The 17,985-nt window shown below is 37.8% G+C and overlaps 1 protein-coding gene across 1 annotated transcript in view; it reads left to right on the plus strand.

Annotated features, from left to right (window-relative positions):
• Nucleotides 1-211: 211 nt before the first annotated feature.
• SESN3 (sestrin 3) overlaps nucleotides 212-17,985 on the plus strand; it is a 73,691-nt gene continuing 55,917 nt past the window's right edge. Inside the window, exon 1 of the mRNA XM_036860372.1 lies at nucleotides 212-561. Within this exon, the coding sequence (XP_036716267.1) occupies nucleotides 484-561 (78 nt within the window). The 5' untranslated portion in view covers nucleotides 212-483. The remainder of the gene's footprint in view (nucleotides 562-17,985) is intronic.

Below are 17,985 nucleotides of genomic sequence, written 5' to 3' on the forward strand. Positions count from 1 at the left end.
CTCATTGGCTGTGGGTTAGTGCCCGGGGGGCGTGGCCGGAGCGGTCCGATTGGCGGGAGGGGGCGGTGCCCGAGCGTGGAGGTGGTGAAGGTGGTGGGGAGGCGGGGGCGGGGCCGCACTGAGGCGCTGCGGCGGCGGCGGCGGCGGAGGCGGCGGCGGCGGCAGCGGTGGCGGCTGCTCGTCCTAGCCTGGCGGGGGCGGGGGTCTGGAGGATGGGGGCGGGTGGAACAACGGGCCGGTGAGGAGCAGCCGCCACCGTCTCCGCCGTCGCTTCGGCAGCCGCCGCGGTGGTCGCTTCGGGCAGCCGCTCGCTCTCGGGGCGTCGCCTCCCATCCCGACATCCCGCCCGGAGGACGCTGAGGCTGAAGCGCGGCCGGCGGCTGGGGGACGGTCCGGCCCCTCAGCTGCGCGGGCGGCCGCAGTGACAGCCCGGCCCCAGCCCACCGCCCGCCCTCGCCCTCGCCCTCGGTGCCCGCAGCCACGATGAACCGGGGCAGCAGCAGCCCGTCGGCCGCCGCCAACTACCTGCTCTGTACCAACTGCCGGAAAGTACTGCGGAAGGTACGGGCTCGGCCTGGGGTCCGGCCCGAAAAGGGCGCTTCCTGCCGGCCGCGGCTCGGGCTCCTCGGCCCCGGGGCGCACTCTTGGAGCAAGGCTCAAAGGGATCCCAGGGCACCTTCCCTACGCCGAGACCCAAAAAGGGTGCATGGGTTGAGAGTGGAGGGTTTAGCCTGCTGCTGCTTTTGATCTCTGCCGGGACAGACGCTAGTCCCCAGGGGTTGGGGGTTTGGGGGCGCGGGGGGTGCCTGTGGTCTGTTCCTCCGTTCACCTCCCTACCTTGCCACCCCCGGCCTGCTCCCAGGGCGGAGGGAGGGACGGACCTGTTCGATCCTCCTCCCAGTGCTCTTGATGGAGGTCGGTGTGAAATCAGAACTGCCTGGTCTGGTCCAGAGGAACCTGGCTCACTCTTTGCTGTGCCTAACTCTTGCGGGTGTTGTTTTTGTTTATTCGGTTGCTTCTGCCTTCCTTGCACGCTTTCCCCGAACACTCCCTTTTTACATTCTTTGGATGGTCGTCTTGTGGCTACAGTTCGATCCTGAAAGGAACTGGTAAAGCAGCTTGAACTTTATGCCCATGGGAAATGCTATTCGACGTTACAGTTTCTCAAGCTGGGGTTGGGGGAGGTGGAGACTGAGGTGGACGTGAGTTATCCCTTTTTAGCACTTACTCATCCCCAGCACCCCGGTGTTGCTCCAGAAAAATCAGACGCACAATCAGCTTATTGCTTCCCAGAGTGACTGATAGAAAGTTTACTCCAGTATTGTTTAGCTTACTTGGCTTATTCGCTCCGTTAAGGGGGGGTGGGGTGAGGGGGCTGTGAAAAGATGTCGTTTTAGACTGAGAAAAGCTTTTAATCAGACTTTAACAGCCGCCACTGGGTAATATTATAATCAGTTTATTCTTCTCGAGACTCTATTTTTACATTTCATTAAGTGGAAACAGTAGTTGAGGTGCTTCTGTTTGTCCAGTACAAATGAATTAAAATTGCTGAGCTGTGCAAATGCGTCGGGACTGAAAGACTAAGATGAATACGGCACCGTTTTTAGTCAATTTCTCTAAATACAGTTCAATTAGGATTGTTCTTTATATATTAAAAAAAAAAAAAAAAGAAAGAAAGCATGTAAGTAAGCAAGCTCAAATATTTGCGCTCTTTGTCCAAAAACTGTTTTTCTTCCTCTGTGGGTCAGGCCAAGTGCCAATCAAAGTTGTTTTTCAAGCCTCTTTTCCCTGCAGTAGGGCTGCTGCTTCCCCCCCCCCCCCCATTTTATTTGAGAGCACGAAGAAAGCAAAAGGATTGCATATTTGAAGTTAATCAAACAGTGAAATATGCCTTAAATTGTGTTTATCGGATATGTTTTTCTTGAAACAGATTTTTATTAAATGTGCATGTTGAGTATGTGCAGTTATTTTTTTCCATAAACTCTGGGATCAAATTACAGTTGATACTTGCTCAGCTCATTGTAGGGCAGCTCGTGAGAAATGTAATGGATCAGAAGCGCAGAGCAGCTTAGTTGAATGTTAACTCTTTCACTTCTGGGCCAGATGGCATCTGAACTTAGCTTTTTAAAAAATGATGATGATGATTTTCCAACTTTAAAAGTGATGTTATGTCTTTAACATGAAAAAAAAAGTGTTGTTGAGACATGTTTGATTAAACTAAAGCCTGGTTTAAAAAAAAACAGCTAATTTTTTTTAACTGAATAAGGGAAAAAAGAGCTGTATTGACTTGGATTTTTTTTAATGGCTCTGGCAATTTGGTGGACTAATTAAATTTTTGGAGGTAGTATTAAGTTTCAAAATCTATTTTTCTTTTGAGAGAACCATGGCTGTGGATCCATGACCCTTTGCTAGCTTTCAAGACATCTTTATATCTTTCTCTTAGCTTTTAAGAAACTATTTCTATTTACCTAGAAAGAACATCCTCATTTCTAGCTATTATTAAAAGACAGAGGTAGTATATGGAAAATGGATATTCACCATTTTCAGATCTTACAATTGCTATGCACACCTCTGCTAATTCCCAGTTTTTAGTAACTCCAAGGTATTTAATATTGATTCATGCAGTAGCATGAAATAACTTTAGATGGAAATGGGATTGTTTGAGCCAGTTATGGCATGACTTGGCAAACATTTGTAGCTTTTTAAAAGTGCCTTAAGTGCTCTTAAAAGATATCAAGTGTTTAGCATTTTAAGTTCTTCATCATTCTAAAAACAGCATGTAAGAGTTTTCTAATAAAGAAATGGTTTTCTTTTTGATAGAAAGTATATAACTCTAAGCAAAATTCATCTATAACGCTCAAAATGGGATTCTCTGGATTTATCTTGTGTTTTCCACTTAAAGTGTTCAGTAATAACCATGTGAGTCACAGCATTTTGAATTTTAGTTCAGTGTAGTTCATGATGGAAGAATGAAAACCATGCACATCCAGTGTGAATTACTCTTGGCTGTTATAATCCTCATTAGTGATGGGGGAAGAGTCACCTTTATTTATGTGGCATGACACCTTTTTCTCTAAGTGGCTTAATTTGTTGCAATGTATTGAATTTGGAGGGAACTTCAAAAAGAACTGGATTCACCTTCAAAGAAAGTAATTTGGTTCAACCCAACATCTGAAAATTTAATTGTATATTGTATGAGAATTACATTTATTCTTAGAAGTACCTTTATGATTTTGATTCAGCGTCTTCCAAAAAAAAGAGACTTCTTCATGTATTAAATATACCTAATTTGGTAACCTTAGGTCAGTAAAAAGAATGGAGAGGTAAACCACATAGGGAAAGAAATGAACAAACAAAACTCTCCTCAAATCTATAACTCCTACTTATTCTAACTTGCTCTGTTATCAGAAATAATTCAATAAAGGTTTTAATAAAAGAGGAAATGCTTCTGTTTACTTTGGAAAAGTTAATGAGTTGTGAAGTGTAATACATTTTACTTGAAGAAATTCCACTGACAACTAGATAAATTTCAAAGTGGAGTGCCAAACTGCATTAAGAAAGGTAGGTAACTCTCAGTCCACTCGTCTTCCAGTAAATAAAAGGGTGTATATTACAATGTATTTTGAGTATTGAGCAGTTAGTGCAACTGAAGTGAATAAAACTCTGCACTTTAAGTTAGAGGATTTACCATTTTATAATTCTTAATATGTTTAGGTAGTTCCAGTGATTTATCTTTGTTGGATATTGCACTTTTTCCCCTCTGCTTATACGATCGCTTCTTTTGACAACTTTTTGGTGAGTGAAGAGACTGGGAAAATAAAATGGGAAACATTAGTTTAAGCCATATGAACCTCATTTTTATAGTCAAAATTGTCAGTTAATAGCAGTCTTATATGGTTCAACCAAAAGAATGGTATTGCTTTGTGGATGAGTAGCTGTATTTTTCTTTGGTTAATCAGGTTTCTTATGTACATATTTTTGATTGTCAAAAGTAGATTTTTATTTAGTTTTATCTGAAAATGAACTAGACAGAGACCAAGCAGTGAATTTATGACAGCAAGCCATTATGCAGTGGTTTTCAAACTGCTTTTTATGGAGCCCTAAGATGCTTCAGTGTTCAAAAATACTTGAGTTGGATTAAATTTTAAGTACTTTTTAAAATTATAATTTAAAAATACAACCACCCAAAAATCTTTTGTTACAAGACTATTCTTATGCAAGCCTTGAATTAAAATTTGTTCTGCTCCCTTTGTACATATATTTGAACTTTTTTGTTAATAAGACATTGATCAGAAGGATTGTCATTGATTATGAAGGCACTGGCCTTTAAAAAAACTTCCTTCCTGTGCATATCTACTCATGTTTAATTTTCACTTGTGAGAAAAACTTATCAGTAATTGTTCATTTATAACTAAAACACTTATAAAAACGCTTTTGTGTATTTATGTGTTTCATAGCTCAGATTCAATGTAAGGTTTCATTTGTAAAGGGATTCTACTGCTTCTATAACCTCCCCACCACCAAATAAATAAACTGCTAAAATATAACTGCAAATGTAGTGATACTGGGAGTCACAAGATATGCTCATCATTAGGTCTTTGATAGGTCTTTGAATTTTGGGCAAGTTAGTTAACTTCTTGAAGCCTAGTTTTCTCTGTAAAGTGTACATCATTTCTACTTGCCTTGCAGGTTGCTGCATAGCTGGAGAGAGGTAATATGTGTTAAAGTACTTTGTAAACCATAAAGTACAACTACAAATATAAGAAAGACAAGTCTATGTATTTTCCCTATTCCTAGAATAGGTCCTTTGTGTGTTGTGGCAATATATTTCAATACATACGGAGTGATTTGGTTAGTCTTCACTTTTCTGTCTTGTCTAATTATTGCCTGTAAGTGAGAGGTAAAGATATTATGCTTTTAATTAGAGTGATCAACATACTGATTTATTTGCATATTCTACCCCTCCCCCTCCTTAAATAGTAATCCAATGCATTGCTTTTTTTTTCCTTTCTTTTTTTTTTTTTAATTTTATTTATTTATTTATTTATTTATTTATTTATTTATGGCTGTGTTGGGTCTTCGTTTCTGTGCGAGGGCTTTCTCTAGTTGCGGCAAGTGGGGGCCACTCTTCATCGCAGTGCGCGGGCCTCTCACTGTCGTGGCCTCTCTTATCGCGGAGCACAGGCTCCAGACGCGCAGGCTCAGCAATTGTGGCTCACGGGCCTAGTCGCTCCGCGGCATGTGGGATCTTCCCAGACCACGGCTCGAACCCGTGTCCCCTGCATTGGCAGGCAGATTCTCAACCACTGCGCCACCAGGGAAACCCTCAATGCATTGCTTTTGACGTTTCAAATAATTAAGTAAAATAAAATTGCCTTTTGGACACCTCAGCAGATGAGGGATATTGGTATTAAGTTTGAAAAGACTAAGAGTTAAGGATGATTGTGCTTAATAGAAGTTGGGGCAAATCTAGGGTAAAGCAAAGAATGTTCAATTATTTTAATTTAGGAGAAGAGCTATGGAAGTAAAAAAATGTCTTAATCTTTTTCTCCCGATCTCTTCATCCTCTTTTTCCCCTTTGAACGGACTGGGTTATAACTTATGTTTGGGTAGACCTTCACAATTTTTACAGTGCTTTCACATTATCAGTTGATTCTCATAAACTGAGAAAATTTAAAAGGCATGGACTCTGTCATACAACTCGTATGAAGTCCATTCAATTCTTAATACCGCCTCTGTAATAAGCTAAAAACTACATTCGAATTGTCCCCTGTAGTATTGAGGCCATCAGGGAATAGCCATCCCCCCCACCCCCCAGCTTCAGCATCTGTGGAATGCCTATAGGTACCTAAAACTCTCCAGGTAATATTAGTTGGAAATGTGACTTTTAGCCACTCTTTGACACGTTATTCCAGATCAACTGGAGGGGAAGGAGAAGAGTTAGCTGGCTATTTTTATTATCTCTTTAACAGTAGTTTGGTTAATTCTTTAATGAGGTAAAGCACAGTTCTCAAATATGATCTTCAGACCCTGGGAGTATCCAAGACCATTTCAGCGGGCCTGGGACGTCAAAACTATTTTCATGATCATACAAGACTTTATTTCTGTTTTCACTGTGCAAAAGCAGTGGAGGTAAAACTGTGCTGGCCCCTTAGTGTAACTCAAGGTAGTGGCACGAAACAATAATCACTGTTAAATTTTGTTAAATCCTGACCCTTGAGTGATGAGAAGTATACTATGTGCTTCTACTGCACAGCAATCTGGTTGTCTCTAGGGAAAGAATCTGTGCAGTTGTTTTAGTTGCAGGCTAAACTAGCCACTTTTAAAATGAACCCCATTTTTACTTAAAAGAACACCTGTCAGGCAAACTTTGGTTTGGCGAACTTGGGTATTTGATAAAAATTTTCTTAAGATTGAGTAATGTGACCCTGAAGATTTAAGGAAAAACACTGACAATATTTATTGCCAGTGATAAAATTCAAGCTTTCAAGGAATAATTCGAATTTTGGAAAATGTATATCTGTCACCATTAGCCTGAAAGCTTCCCAGTTCTTAAAGGTTCTCCTTTTGAGAGCAAGGGTGATTAATGGGTGTGATTTTTTTTTTTACAGTATATTATATTACAAAATGTGTCAACGTTTGGAAGATCTGCATGACTCAATGAGCCAGTATCTTTTAAATGACCAGTGCATGAAGACATTGCTACTCAGGACCTTTCTTGCCTTTTCAGCTCAGAACCAACCAATTAGAGCACAATGGACATAATCTTTGCCATCTTGACCATTATTTTTACTACTGCCAATGAATATTGTCAGTTGTTTTCCTTGGATTTTCAGGATCACTTGACTCATTTTTGAGAAACTGTTTATCAAACTCATGCATGAGTAAAAAATCCATTCAAAATACAACATAGACAAATGAAATTTAATATAATATAGAAAGTTAAGTTTACTGATTGGGCTTCAGATTCCACATTGTGACTCACCTTTCGGAAGCTCTACTTGTCAAGTTTTGGTGTAGTATCAAAGCAGAATATTCACAATTATCTCTTGCATTGTCCAACTACATATCTGTGTGAGGCCAGATTTTCCTTCCATACCTTCAATCAAAACCTATCACAACAGATTGAATACAGAAGCAGATATGAAATCCAGCTGTCTTACATTAAACAGACATTGAAGAGATTTGCAAAAATGTAAATCTCTTCTATTTCTTTTGTTCTGAAAAATAAAATTATTTTTATAAAAAACATGTGCCATGATAACATGTAGTGGATTTGTTATTATTTTAAATGAATTAATAGACATTCAAAATTTTCTGTTTTAACTTCTACACTAAATCCAACAGTAAATATTGACAGTTATAACGCACACATAAACAGAAGCTCTTTGGGGACCTCAAGAGGAGGTCCTCTTTGGAGTTCCAAGACCAAAACATTTGAGAACTGCTGAGCCAGAGATCCTGACAGCAGTGTATGTTGCATATACATGTAATTCTCTAGGGTGTCTATGGGGGAAATAAAAGGCTAATATCACTGGCAGAAAATGTAGATAAACCCAACCCAGTCATCTTTGTTCTATGTGGGGATCACTTGCAGACGCTGCCTAGCACCTTTCAGTGACATCTTAGAAGCTTCTCTAGTACCACAGGTACAGATGGTCCTTGATTGAGGAAGGTTCGACTTACAATTTTTTGACTTTACGGTGGTGCAAAGGTGATAGGCTTTCAGTAGAAACTGTATCTTTGAATTTTGATCTTTTCCTGGGCCAGTGATATGCTTTATGATGCTCTCTTGTGATGCTGGACAGCAGTAGCAAGTGGAGCTCCCGGTCTGCCATGTGATCATGAAGGTAAACAGCCAATTCACTTATAGCCATTCCAGACACATACAACCATTCTGTTTTTCACCTTCAGTACAGTATACAATAAGTTCCATGAGGTATTCAACACTTTATTATAAAATAGGCTTTGTGTTAGCTGATTTTGCCCAACTGTAGGCTAATGTAATTGTTCTGAGCACATTTAAGGTAGGCTAGGTGTATTAAATGCATTTTTGACCTAGGATATTTTTGACTTATGATGGATTTATTGGGATGTAACACAATAAGTGGAGTAAGAGCTGTAGTAAGACTTAGACTAGCTAGAGATATCTTTCTGTAAGTTTTGTGAGCATCCCTTTACCTGGTAGAAACTGAGGATGGACAAAAACAAAGCTCTTTGGCTCTAAAGGAATGCTCTCCTTAGTACTTACTATACAACAGCTGAAGAATGGTCAGATCCAAAGATTATGTCCATTGTGCTCTAATTGGTTGGTTCTTGGCTGAAAAGGAAAGAAAGGCCCTGAGTAGCAAGGTTAACCTTTTTTTCTTGAAAGCTGAGAAGTGTGGGAGAAGCAACAGAAGAAGAGACAAGAATCAGAAGAAAGAGGAGTATCAATGTAGACTACTGATAACTAGATTGTTTCAATAAAGAACAAGAAAACCACTACTGTAGACAGGAGATAGGACAGCTCTGAATGTGGAAGTCCCTAAATATTGCAGCCCTCTAAGGTATAGGGCATTTTCCACTTAGTGTGTGTGTGTGTGTGTGTGTGTGTGTGTGTGTGTGTGTGTGGTTGGGAGAGGGGGGGTTACCCTGTACACAAAGCTATGGCAGCCAACAACTACCTGTAATTCAGTGTGGTGTTGAAGGCATGGGCATAAGGATCTATCTGATTACATCTGGTGAGACCTACGAAGGACTACCAGTAGCTGACCTGTCCATTAGACATCACTGTGGTAGGAGGGGGGATAGAGGGAGGAGGTGGAATTCACAATACACAGTACATACGTTGCCAAGCCAAAACATTTAGTCATGTATTGTGTTAACAGTTACCTTAAATGTATAAGTAGATGTATAAACTATTTGAAAATATCTATCCTATAGCATCTAAACCTACAGTTAACATGTAGAATTTCTATTGTTCAAAATTTTTCTTAACACCTATGACATCTCTAAAAAAGTCTTTCCTAATCTTCAAACGTTTTTTTCTTCTGTCTTCTGGACTGCCATGCTACTCAAGTATACTGCATTTATTGCACTTTGCATGTTGAATTATAATTAAAATTTATATATATCTTTCCCCTACTAGGTTGCCTCTTATTTGGGATCAAGTTAATGGAAAGTTTATTTTTAGCAAATATTGGCAGTACATTTATATTGAATACAGTATAATCTAGCTAAGAAAATGACAACTCTTTTCTCACTTTCCAAGATTTGTCTGTTCTTTATAGCCATATTTTGTCCTCTTTATTGATAAGATTTATCTGAACACTTTGAGAAGTTTAATAACAAAAATTATTTTTTCATCTCTGTGACCATGAGAATGTTTCGATTAAATCTCATACCACTTTTTGGAGGGAGTTCTGATAGGCAGCAAGAATGTTAGTTCACTAAGAGGATCAGGACACTGGCCTTAGCAGTTGGTCTCTCTCAGAAATGTAAAATGGCCATTGCTTGGATAGGGACACATGCTTCATCTCCTGGAATCTGCTAGAGTTCTCTAAGGGAAGGCTACTTTAAAGGAGTAACATTTAAACCTCAATTTCTCTGCAGGTCTCCTCCTGAGGTTTGTTTCACCAGAGAATTCTGGCTAAGCCTTTCCCTCTTCTACCTCCCCCAAGTCTTTTACTTTGGAATATTCCCAAGCCAGCTGTGATCTCCTTCGCCACCAAGGAGATCACCCTTGGTAACTGTTAACCAGAGAATTCTTCATAGGCCTGGACTACCTCTTAGCTAGACTTTACTTTTTAGATCCTCCCAGAAGTTATTTATTGGTCTATGGGCCAGAATACTGACTGCCCCGCTAAGGGACACATGAATATTATGGGTTATTCAGTGGTGGGTTGCATTTTGCTGCTCAAAGCTAATAAGGAATGACAGCCATTTTACCTATGTTTCACAAAGAATGTATTGAACATAGCATATGCATAAGTATGACCAAATGTAAAACTGGCTGACTAGGGCCGTGTTATTTCTTGTACCAGAGATTTTTTAAGGTATAGATTTGAGTAAGACTTACTTTCTCTACTAATTAATAGCTACTTGTACTGCAGGTATATGTTCTCATTTCTAGATATATATTTTATTTTTACATCTTCCTATATTGCAAAGATGGAACTAGGCAGTTGAAGAAATGAAATCTCTCTTTCTTTTTTTTAGATATATGCAGAATTAGAAAGGTCAAATTTACCTCACAGGTAACTAAAACTGGATTTTGTGGAAGATTATGGTAATTATCTGAGACTGTAGCTCTTAGTTTTGAAATGCATTTTATAATGTCAATAACAATAGTAGCTTCTATTGAATACCACCTATGTGCCATGGACTGTGCTAAGTATTCAGGCCCTACATGTGTATTATTATATTTAATCATCACAACAAACCTATAAAGAATTATTATTCACACTTTATGGATGAAGAAACTAGAGCTCAGAGAGCCTTAGTTACTTGCTTAAAATCATAGTACCAATAAGTGGCAGACTCAGGATTTAAAACCAGTCTAACTCCAAAGCCTGGCTCTTTATACAGCTATAAACACTGCATTCCCTTGTACTCCACATGTTTTCTTTATGTACAAGATTCAGAAAACGTAAAATTAATGAAACTTAATAGGACCTGATTACTTGAGATTAATAGAAGTGATTTCAAGTTCAGATATTTTCTACTACTTTAATTTTACATGAAAAATGTAATTTTTTCTCTTTATAAGATTAAATCAATGAGAATCAAATTGAAGTTCTCATTGAACAGTTTTGACCTATCTAGTTCATTGTTTTATCTATGTAAATCTATTGTTAATTTTGTGACCATTCTTATCCCAGGATATATTTTTCCTAATTTCCCAACAAACTTTGACCAACTCCTTTTGCCAACCAGCCATACATTAGTTCAATAACATTGATTCATTCAATACTGCTATAATGTCTGTGACCAACGACACTGTCTAGAAACATTTTACGTGTTGTGTCTCATAAAGAGGACCTCTAGGAAACATTCTCACTTTTTGGTAAATTTTTTTTTGCAGTAACAAAGAGTTAATTTAAGAAGATAAGAAGTAGCATGAATGATTACTTCCACTATTCATTTTATTAAATTAATTAATTAATTAATTTTTATTTTTGGCTGCGTTGGGTCTTCGTCACTGTGTGCGGGCATTCTCTAGTTGCGGTGAGTGGGGGCTACTCTTCATTGAGGTGTGCGGCTTCTCAGCGGCAGCTTCTCTTGTTGCAGAGCATGAGCTCTAGGCATGTGGGCTTCAGTAGTTGCGGCACGCGGGCTCAGTAGTTGTGGTTCGCAGGCTCTAGAGCGCAGGCTCAGTAGTTGTGGTGCACGGGCTTAATTGCTCCGTGGCATGTGGGATCTTCCTGGACCACGGATCGAACCTGTGTCCCCTGCATTGGCAGGCAGATTCTTAACCACTGTGCCACCAGGGAAGTCCCTCCACTATTCATTTTGGCTTCCTGTGTTAAGGCAACAATGATGATGAAAGAAAACAAAGAAACCCTCGGACTTCATCCTTCCACTGGCCTTCCCCTACCAACATGCCTACAATACTGTGTCTACAGAAGAGTTTTTTGTCTTACAAAGGGAGAGGGATTTGTGGGAAGACGTGGTTTTGCTATTTGTTAATTGGAACTCTTGAGAGTTTTCTATAGAAACACAGTTAAGATAGCTAGTTAGGTTCTGCAGTACTATTAATGTAACTAGTATTTTCAATAGTCATGTGCTGATTAGGCTGGAAACCTAACTACTAGGTATAACATTGTTTCCAGGGGAGGATACATTGTGAAATCGTAAGTAACTGCTTCACTGGAGCTATCTTTCCTAACTTGTATGCTTAACACTAAGAAGGGTAATGATTTTGACAAAAAGTATTTTTTAATATGTTCACTCTGAGGATATGTTTGGTTATTGGTTGTTGTGTCTAATAGGAAGACTGCAGTCTCATCCAATATTCAAGTAGGAGTTGATGGAAGGGATAAAAATTGGATGATAATCGGGATGTTGAGATAACCAAGGGCCAGTATCAAGCTGGCCTATCTTTGTTCACTTTGTACTCAATAAGACTCTAGTCCAGAATGGTGCATTTTAAACTGTTTCTACTACCCATTGTTGTCTTTAAGGTAATATAAATGAAAAAAATAATCAATTTTAACTCCCCAGCAAGTTTCCTTTTTATTTGAAATTAGGAATTTAACATGTGTATCTTAATTCTTTTGGTATAAATTAATAAAGAAAACAAATTAGCCCAGCAAATTTACTCCACTCAAAAAGAATTAAAACAAAACAAAAATCACCTAAGCTAAAGGTACCTTAGCACTAAACCCCAAGTGATGCTCAAATTCTTTTATCAAAACTTTTTTGTATAATACATTACTTGAAATTAATGAATTCTCAGATGGAGTGTGGAATCCTATTTGTGTTATAGTTTTATTATTTTTTTTAATATGACATATAGTTAATAATCTTGTGAGATATCAATTGTTTTATATTGTACAGCTATTAAAATGACTACAAGGTCTAGGTTCTAATATTCGTTACGCAAAGTACATTGATTGTTGAACACCCAAGATTAACATGAACTTATAAGTATTCTTTTGACTATGCAAGAGACCTATTTAATATTTAGTGCCCTTAAAAATGAGGGGAAATATATATTTTGGTAAATAGGATTGTAGAAACAATTTTCCTTTTTTGGTAAAAAATATATGGATTACCATTTTACACTCATTCTGTGTCTCAATGCTATCACCCGTTAATGGCTTTCATATTCTTAAGCAGGCAAGAAATGTAAAGGCTGTAAACATTTATAAACCACTCACATACTTTGTGAATATCTTTCATTCATTTATTCATTCAACAGACATGAAGTGCCCCTGCCTGTTAGATGCAGAAAGAACACCAAGTGAGGACATCAGGGTTCTTGCCTAAGCAATGTGATGAGTTGCAACACACACCTGGATCTCACAAAGAGATCTTCAAGATTATGCCCCTCCCTTGGCAGATAGTATAGATCATGTTTGGCACCTGTTTCTATAAAGGGGTAGACAGTAGGTATTTTAGGCTTGCTGGCCCAAAGTAAGGGCTAGGTAGCTGTCTCTGTGACAACTACTCACTTCTGCCTCTGTGTTGTGAAACCAACCATAGACAATTCATTAAAGAATGGATTCAGCTTTATTCCAATACAACTTTATTTAGGGGTCCTGAAATTGTAATTTTGTATAATTTTCACATGTCATGAACATTCTTTTGATTTTTTTTCAGTCATTTAAAAATATAAAACCCATTCTTAGCTCTCAAGCAGCAGAAAAAGAGGTAGCAGGCCAGATTTAGCCAGCAGTCAGAAGTTTGCTGACCTCTTGGTATAGAAGCAGTGCAAGGCATTTTGCATCAGAGACCTCGGTTAGGTGACCTTTCTGATAGACCTATTAAAAAGTTTTTTCTATGTAATTCTATCTACTTTCATTGGTGTACAAAATTAATCAAAAGCCAACTATGTAATAAACATTACCATTTGTAAAAACATCTAACTGGAATGACCTGCCTATTTAGTACCTGGATAGATAGCATGTAATTTGGATGGATCCAAAGTAAAACTTTAAAAATCTGTAGATACTGAATATACTTGAAAGCACATTTGTCAGGTCATTTAGCACCTATAAACAGAGTGTTTTTTACCTCTTTTGAAACTGTCACACCTTGTTTCAGTTCCGTGGAAGTGCCATTAGTATTACAGAGGCTAACATTTTAATTAAAGTTACATTTTGAGAGTTTTCCAAAATCTAATATGAGTTGTTTGGATTGATATGTCACAGTGCACAACTAATCACTTAAGAATCTGTTTTTGTGCTGGCCAGAGTCCCCGTGTTAGTATCACAGAGCTCTGTTACTCATATTATCTTTGAGGTCTCACATGAAGAGAATATACAGTAGTTCCATAGACATTCCTTATGACTACAGATTGTCAGTGCAACAAGCATTGTAGTTTTTATAGTAAATAATTTTAAAGTGTTGAACTCTGTCTTATTCCATTAAAGTCCTAATTCCTTATCTACCTTCCTCAACCAACATTCACATAGCGGCACTCAAGAACATGTAAGTGAAATGAACACATGCTCCAGAGCTGACAAGAGTAGTACCTGAATGCAGAGATACGTGAATGTTGGTGTTGGAGGGTGTGTGTGAGGGGAGGATAATTCCATGGAAACAAACCCCTTTCTGGTGAGTAGAAGTGACGGCTATCAATAATTTAAACCTGGAAAACCATTAGCTATTCAAAATACTTTTTATGGAAATGAGCTTTAAAAATTTCACACTGAGCATTTAATCAGTGAATATAATATGGCACCATTTATCCAGGTCCCGCATTTGTAAAAGCATCAGTATATATTTTCCATGCTTGAGATCTAATGATACCCAGAGCAATGACACAGCTAGTGCAATGTGCAAGATTCAAACCTAGTCAGTCACTCAGAATTTTCATTGAAATGAAGATCGGTAACTATGCATTTTAATAATATGTCCTCCAAACTAGATCTGGTAGGGAGTTCTACTGACTAACTCTTGTTATGATTGCATATGGTTATGATTATATATGGGAGAATTAAATGTACATAACCCATGTATTGATACGGATGATCATTCTTGTTCTTCTGTCTTATGAAGTAATCACAAATCTGATGTACTTGGTTTAAAAAAACAAATTTCCATAATGTCTAAGCAGCAAATATTAATGGAACACATTTTACTTTTAATTGATATTAAACTTCTCAAGGTAAGTACACGACATCTGTGTGTTTTTCTGTTGCTTCCTTTACTAATGATTTGGATCAAAACTATTGCAGAGAACATATTTGTCACAACGGCAAATGGAAAGATTTGATAATTAATGAATACCTGGATGATAAGTTCATTTAACTTCAGATATTTTTAAGAAACAATTTCTTACTGAGTAAGAAACTAACTCAGGTTCCTGCCATCAATGTGCTACAGGGTGTTGCATCTTTTAGAGTGCCAGTAAAATTTGAACCTGTGTGGCAGTGTGCATTTAGTAATTTTAGCATTTAACAAACCACTGTGTTACCTTTCATGAAAGGTACTCTGATGTCATGAAAATGAAATAATTTGTCCTCAAGAACTCCTAACTTGTCCATCACTTTTTTTAGTGACAGGTATGCATTTCATGACCATAAAAAAGGAGAGGAGTGCACTGTTACTATAAAAGGCCATTTCCTTTTATTCTATCTTTATAGTCATTTTAATGCATTTTAGTGTTTATGGGTAATTAACTATCTGACAGAGCTGTAGAGCACTTGAAAACTAAAACATAATGTGCTGTCAGTTTTGGATCAATCAATCCAAGATCAAGGATTTCTAAAAATGAAGATGTACGTCAGTGGAAAAGCTAGATGGGACTCATAGAAACTCGATACATTATACATTTTCTGGAGCATATGTTAATTGTCATAATTGATTTACAGTTATTTCTAAGAAAAATTTACATTCAAGTACTAAGTTCCTCTCCACAATTTAATAGTAGACACTTGTTTTTCAAGGATTCACAGGGGACACAAGCCATTTATTGCTGGTCAGGGATTTATCTTCCTGACTGTCATTGTAACCTCACAGCAGTTATCCAACCACTAGATAGCAATTTTTTAGGAATTAACATAGTCTTGATTGAATTAATAGCCTTTCCAAATTGCTATGATTTACTGTTTTCCCCGAGGGAATGAAGCTATGGTTTTCTTTAAAATGGTTCATTTGGGGAAAGATTGGAGTAATTTATTAACAAGGAATAACAATTCTCTAGTCTAAGGAGTTTGTTTGAGGCCTAGGACAATGGTTCTTGAAGTGTGGTCCTGGAGCAAGCAACATCAACATCACCTGCGACTTCGTTAGAAGTGCAAATTCCTGGACCCCATCCCAGACCCGCTGAATCGGAAATTCTGGAGGTGGGACCCATCAATCTGTATTTGAATAAGCCCCGCAGGTGGTACAGATGCACTCTACGGATTGAAAATTACTAGTCTAGGATTCTTAGCTAAATACTTCTACAAGTCAAAATTTATACATCCATTTTATGTTCAGTGTGCGTTATCAATTATTTGAGAAATGTGGTAAAGGAGGAAATTGTTTCCAATTAAATTGATTCTAAAGCTCTACTCTTTAGAGATAATAATGGCAAGTACCAGCTCTAGAATCAGGAAGATTTCTTTTGCCTGTTTTAAAAATACAGATTTGAGACTTTCAGGTACAATTTGCTCTTACCTTGAGAAAAATATGTCATTATGTTGTTGCTAGCTTCTGAACTTCAGCTTAAGGAAAAAAAGAGATGGGTTTTGGAAACTTGTTTATGACTGAAATCAAGTGAAAATATCTCCTGGAATTGCTTGTCTACATAAAAATAGGTGTTTTAGCACTAACACTGGTAGACTCTGATGGGTTTTATCATCTTAGGTGACTTTTATTGCAAGGAAGATTGATGTTTTAAGTTTTCATGGAAAATAAATTATCTTAGACATTTTTTTCTTAAATAGAAGGAGAAATGAATATATGTGTCTTAAAGACAGATTTAGAATTGCCACATTGTCTTTTTAAAATTATTTTGAGTCTCTTAGATAAGATTTAATATGTATATAAATTATGAGTATTCTTTTTTACCTGTAAACCGGTAGCTTACTCTTCAGTTACAAATGGGATGTCAGGAAGCCTGAAAATTAAAACAAAACAAACTTAAGGAATGTATATTACACATGGGCCCTAGATAAAAGGATAAAAGATTGCTCTTTGAAAAGGAAAGATAGTTCCAGTTAGTTGCGGTTCATCTAGGATAGTGAATATAAGTACTCTTATTTTGTTGCATCTAATTTTGAGGTAATGGGAGTTTTCTTCATATTGTCTCTACCTTAGTACTAAAATTTAACCTGTGTTGCTCTTACTCAGGAAAAATAATGGACTGTATTAAATTGCCCCCACCTACCCCACTCCCAAATTTCCCTTATGTGTTGGCTGCCCAAGAAGCGTTTTTAGTGACTTAATTCTAAACCATGGAGATCGATGCTTTTCTATTGACCACTTTTTTATCCTTCTTCTGTGAGGAAAGGACTAATGTAGTACCTTAAATAGAACTGTCTCCATGGCAATGGGCAGTCAGCTTTTGACTTTGAGATTTATAAAAAAGGACATTTTAAAAGGCATTTTCATGGTCTAAAATAGCAGTACAGCAAAACTAAGGTATGAGACTATTTCCTGTCAGTTATTGCATGACTGATTAAGCTAGCATAACATATCTTTTTTTTTACGTAGCACTTTTTGTCTGAGTATTTCAAAATGCTATACAACAATTCCTTCCCTTAATTAATGAGTGATAATTGTTACCTTCAGATTAATAGAAAATTTGAGGAGCTCAGATATAAGATTAGAATTGGGTCCCTGAGAAAAAAGGGTTGCCTAGGTCTGGCTGTAATTTTATTCTCATAAGGAATAAAAATACTGATTAAATTATGGGCCATTCTTGATTATATTTAAACAGAATTATCTCTGAAACACTGGAAACAATGACAAGATTAAAAATAAAAGCTTAGCAATTTCTGCCATCTTTTTCTAACTGGTTCCTACAATTGGGGATCTGTGCATTACTTCTCCTGTTAAAAGACTTCCCTGGTAACCGCCTCCCTTGTTGCCTCTTGCATCCACACCCACTTAAGAGGCAAAGCCCTGTAGTTCTCACTGTTGGGCCACCTAGCCTTCCCTAAATGTCAGGAGTGTGCTGTATAGTAGAGGGCAAAGAGTAAGACCACATTATCCTTTGTAATCTTCTTTTGTCCTTTTCTTTTCTGTATTCATTTCCTCCTTGACTAAGCCTTATCTTAGTATGGGGTTAATTTCCAGCTGAATCATCTCTCAACTTAAAAGTATCATCAGTAAATACTTAATACTCTG

Source organism: Balaenoptera musculus, chromosome 8 (assembly GCF_009873245.2).
Source record: "Balaenoptera musculus isolate JJ_BM4_2016_0621 chromosome 8, mBalMus1.pri.v3, whole genome shotgun sequence".
Lineage (NCBI taxonomy): Eukaryota > Metazoa > Chordata > Mammalia > Artiodactyla > Balaenopteridae > Balaenoptera > Balaenoptera musculus.